The sequence below is a fragment of the Phlebotomus argentipes genome, unplaced genomic scaffold (genome assembly GCF_947086385.1).
Source record: "Phlebotomus argentipes unplaced genomic scaffold, Phlebotomus argentipes genome assembly contig_37, whole genome shotgun sequence".
Taxonomy (NCBI): domain Eukaryota; kingdom Metazoa; phylum Arthropoda; class Insecta; order Diptera; family Psychodidae; genus Phlebotomus; species Phlebotomus argentipes.
Genome location: NW_026776194.1, coordinates 7,241 through 12,386, shown reverse-complemented (window position 1 = coordinate 12,386; position 5,146 = coordinate 7,241). Strand labels below are relative to the sequence as shown.

The 5,146-nt window shown below is 44.6% G+C and overlaps 1 protein-coding gene across 1 annotated transcript; it reads right to left on the bottom strand.

The window, feature by feature from the left end:
• Positions 1-2,178: 2,178 nt before the first annotated feature.
• Positions 2,179-4,173, bottom strand: LOC132264479 (glucose dehydrogenase [FAD, quinone]-like). The gene is made up of 2 exons (XM_059764704.1): positions 4,027-4,173; positions 2,179-3,959 (listed from the first exon to the last, which is right to left on the bottom strand). The coding sequence occupies exons 1-2, from the start codon at positions 4,171-4,173 to the stop codon at positions 2,241-2,243; spliced, it is 1,866 nt and encodes a 621-aa protein (XP_059620687.1). The 3' UTR covers positions 2,179-2,240.
• Positions 4,174-5,146: the final 973 nt, after the last annotated feature.

Sequence of the window (5,146 nt, the reverse complement as noted above, 5' to 3'; positions counted from 1 at the left end):
GACTGAAGATAGTGAGGTCTAGTGACCCTTCATGAGTAGTCATTATGGCAGTGTCTTAAATACTGTGGCTATCACTTTTATCTCTCCATCTGCCGAAATTAAGGAGTCGCATTCTCCACGAATTCCCTCTTTGTTGATGGAATTGTCTTATCAAATGCGCTGCAATAAGTGCAATGTCTGCCATAATATCTTTTATTCATTGTTACAAAGTAACTGCAAAATGATTTACAAATATCAGACCTTCTGCAATAAGGATTTTACCATGCTTCTTGCGCTCATGATCACACGCCAAACCCGCAATGTGCGCAGAGATTCAATTTAGCCAACTTGGAAATCCCGACCACGCGCCATTGAACAATACTTATTTGGACAATTTGTAACGGAATTCCTCAGTGGAATATACGCGAAGAATTCATTATCATGCTTTCAGTGAGATGCAGCACTTTTTCTCTCTAATTTCTCTCCCTTTTTCTCTGCATTTCCCTAATGGAATTCCTTGCGAGTGGCGCTGAGTGACAGGAGAAAGAGTTTAGCGGGCTGTAAAAGTGATCGCGATCTTCTGTAATTATTAACAGCCACAACAATGTTTGGGTAGAATTTTTTAAAGGCCACTGTTTGCGGCAAGTGAAAGTGTTAGGTAACACTGAGCGGTGCTCCGATGTGTGTACATTAAATACACGAGCATTTTCCTACACGATCGACGGTATTTGGTTTCTCTCCCACTTGCACTTTCGTTCGTGTTTACTCACTCATGCTGCCGAGAGTGAGAATGAGAGTGTGTTCTGTGTGTGTTTGTGGTGAGAAAGAGCGCGAATTGCGGACAAAAGCGTGCGAAGGAAATTCTAGGTCAATCGGTTTTCCGATTTAACAGTGCGCGAGAGTTGGTTTGTGTCTCGAATGGAGCTCTTCGTGATGATGAAGATCGCGTGTTGGTGTCGGTTTATTAATTTCAAAATGCTTCAATTGTTCCGATTTAGTGATGAGATTTTTCTCATTCATAATTTTGTGAAGAGTGGCGAGAAAAATAGGTGGAATCTATAGACAGGAAAGATTAATTAATAAAAATACGGCATTATTGAGTTGCACTAATAACAGATTAATTGTTTTTTTCAAACTCAAATATCGCAGCATTTTCGTCTTTGTTGATGATGAATAGATGCGGAAGAAAGATCATTTATTAACTCACCTCTTTTCATTCATCAATTGTATCCGAAATATCACTTGAGAGTGTGGCTGTGTTTTCTTCGACGGTTTATTGATTTATTTTCCTCTCTCTTCATCTCTTTTGTGATGATTTTTCCTACGTGATCAGATGCACGTATATTCAACACCGCAGTTGTTGAGACAACTTTCTTGCGTTACACGAATCGAGAGTGGAAAGCTTTCTTCTGTCTGGAAAATTCTTTAATTTCTGTAGAAAGTTTCGTCCATATTTCGTAACAGAACATTTCTAAGTGAAATGTAGGACAAAATGCGTCTATTACGGAGCATTTTTCACGTTCATTTACTCACGCCTATAACTTTTTAACCATTTTAACCCCATTTATGGCGTTTCGTCATCAAGCTGGGACGTTTATCACCTCTTTCGCAATCGATGTTGAGTAAAATAATCCTATCATGGTTTTTTTCTGCTTCTCTTTCAGGTATGTTCTACTTTCATTGCCAATATTATGCACACAGACCAGAGATTATGCGTCTCAAGGTGGGTTGTTAATTTGATGTTTGGGCGAGCAGTGAAAAAGGTTAGATTTTCAACTAGTAAGAATTCTTTTTATTTCTTTTTTCATGTCTTAACAAATTTAGCAATACTCTACTAAAAATCTTACAAAAAACGACATTTAATTTCTGCATTCGTGTCTAACATGATCTTACGCTTCTTTTTGTTCCACTTTTCTTTTTGACTAGCTAACATTTTATTAAATTACGAAAGAATATCGTGTCACACATTTTTCCATGAATTGCGCGCGATATTTGTTGTGGATCTTCTTTCAACTGTTTTGATGTCTCTATAATCACCAATCAAGATCTCCAAATCAAGAAACAACATAAAATTTTCTTTTGCATACGTAACATTATTGCATTCTCTGCCACGAAGATCATTCTAACTTCTTTTGCAATCACTTTCGAAAAGAAGGGAAATTTCTACGCCGTGTAACTTTTCTCTCTCTCTCTTTTTTTCTTCTTCTTCATTAAACGAGATATCACAAAATTGATATGGTTCATGACAGGGGAATGTTTTCTTAGGCGTCTCCCCGAAGTCTTCCCCAATCCTCCTTGACCATGTCGGCCGCCTTCTCGGCGATCATGATGGTGGGCGCGTTGGGATTCCCACTGATGATCGTCGGCATGATGCTGGCATCGACGACGCGCAATCCTTGGATGCCGTACACGCGCAAGCGGGCGTCCACGACGGCCTGTGGATCCCAGCTGGGGCCCATTTTGCACGTGGAGGTCGGATGGTAGATGGTGAAGGTGAATTGGCGCACGCAACACTCCCAATAGGCGTCAGACTGGAACTCCAGGTGGCGACAGGCTGGCATTGGGATGTTGTGGAGGCGCGAGCCGAAGCGCTGGAAGGCTGGTGTGTCGGAGATGTTGACGGCAATTTTGATGCCCTCAATGAGGACATCCACGTCCTCGCGATGGGCGAAGTAATTGGGAATGAGGACGGGTGGATCGAAAGGATCAGCACTGCGAAGTTTCACCCATCCTGTGCTTCTGGGGCGCAAAAGAAGTGGCAGAAGAGACCACGTTTCAGCGTGAATCAGTGGCTTATAGACAGTGTTGAAGACGCCATCTCGCAAATTGAGAATCTTCCGGATGTTCTCACCGCGATCGGAGGCAACGGAGCTGGGACTGAAGTGATATTGAATGTCTGGCCAGAGACCCGATGGATCGGCGTATTTGGTGTTGACAAAGGCCACAGCCTCGACGCCTGGAAAGGACATTGGGCCGCGTTCGTTGAGGATGTACTCGAGCAAGACTGGGGCGGTTTGGAAGCGATTGACAGTGACGGAGACGGGTTCGTTGATGACAAAAGTCAGTCCACCGAGTCCCACGTGATCCTGCAGATTGTGTCCCACTGGGAGATCCTGAACCACGGGAATATCGTGCTCGGCCAAGTGTTCAGCGGGACCTATTCCGCTGAGCATCAGCAATTGGGGTGTGTTGAGAGCTCCGGCAGAGAGGATGACTTCTCTCCTGGCCAGAACTTGATACATTTTGCCAGCGCGGCGAAATTCCACGCCGAAAGCGCGTTTCTTGTCGTCCAAGAGGACTCTTGTGGCTTGAGAGTGAAGAACCACGTGAAGATTGCGCCTCAGGCGAACGGGACGGATGAAGGCTTTGGAAGTACTACATCTACTGGCACGTCTCATGGTGGCTTGGAGGAGCATGAATCCCGTTTGCTCCTCACCATTGCAGTCTCGATAGTCATATCCCATCTCCATGCCGGCCTTGATGAATGCCACTGAGAGAGGAGTTCGCCAGGGAGCCTCTTGGACTGTTAAGTAGCCTCCTTGCTTGTGATAAGGCGTTTTTGTGAGATAGGGATTGCGATTGTCCTCGGATTTGGTGAAATAGGGCAGGACATCGTCGAAACTCCAGCCAGGATTCCCCTGAGCCTGCCAATAGTCGTAATCGCGACGGTTTCCACGGACGTAGACCATCGCATTGAGGACACTGGAGCCGCCCATGACTTTGCCACGAGGCCAATTGCACCGATTGCCTATCATGGCTTGGCAATAGGCGCCATCGGGCGGTGGTTGAGTCTGATATTGCCAGTCAAACTCGGTTAATTGCAAATATCCCGCCATGGTGGGAGTGTCAGTGACTTCATTCTCATCTCCACCGGCTTCGATCAGGAGCACCGTCCAATTGCTGATCTCTGAGAGTCGAGATGCCATCACGGCTCCGGCTGATCCTCCTCCAACCACAATAAAGTCGTAGTGTCGACGAAGCTGCAAAGACAGAGAGAAAGAGAGTGAAATTAGGCAAATGTCTCGACTGGAAGAATTTCCGTCTTACGTAGGAAGTATCAATGACTTTGGCTTCGGGATCATAGTTGTAGTAGCGATAGTAGTTCATGCCAACCATGAGGAGGGGGAGGAGACTGAGGAAAGCGACAGGAGCTGCTGTGATTCCTCCGAGAGTTGAGAAGACAGCAAAAGCCATTGCGGAAGAAGCGCGCAGCGGGTTTAGCCGTTTAAATCCATACGTCTACCGCCTGTTGAGCCGGTGTTGGTGGCTTCTCACCCAGTATCTTCGGTCGATAGTTCCTAATGCCGTTCGCCCGGGTCGGCGTGAAGTGTTTCTTGGCGTTGCGATCTTGCTCCTCAATGTCCAGATAGGATTTAATATAGAGCTGCTCCTTGAGGTACTTTGTTTGGCGTTCGACACTTTTGCATGAGTATCGCGAGCTCGCCGTTGCCGTTGACGCGATGGAGCGCGTTGTTGTGGATCCACTGCTGCTGCTGCTGCTGGTCGACGAATGGTAGTCTTGTACGGAATTGCATCTACTTGGGAGTGACTTTTCTTGGCCCATCTTATGTGGGAGCTTCAATCTGCAATTGGATTTCGAAGAGAAGACAATTAGGGAAATGCTTGTGTGGATAATTAATTGTCAGGGAATTTCTTCTTCCTCTTTTTTCTTCTTGTTAATGAGAAAGGAATTTGCCATTGACATTCACAATGATATGCTCTCAATTGCATTAAATTGCACACCTTCTGGAAGGCATGAGATTAGAGACAGGTTTGAATTTAAAGTGTGTGACAATCAATTCTTGTGATCTCACACGTTTCATACCGACGATTTCATAATACACTCGCGACGCAGAGTGTTTACTTTCGAAAGTTTCGCCTCTTGTTTCTTTTTTTCTGCACACTCCATCTCAATCTTTACCATTTATATGACACACAATCACCTTGAGAGGTGAATGAGGGGCAAAAAGAGGTGCTTTTGACACTAAATCTTTCACTCTCAGAGTCTCAAGTGTACATGAAAATAGACTTCAATGGTAGATTGGTCAATTGGTTTTGATATTTGCAAGAAGTTTTGCGGTTTGTGACGAAAGTATGACAAGAAATATTGTCAAAGTTGATGATTTTACTAATTTTCATTTGAATTTCTCTCAAATCTTTCATCTGT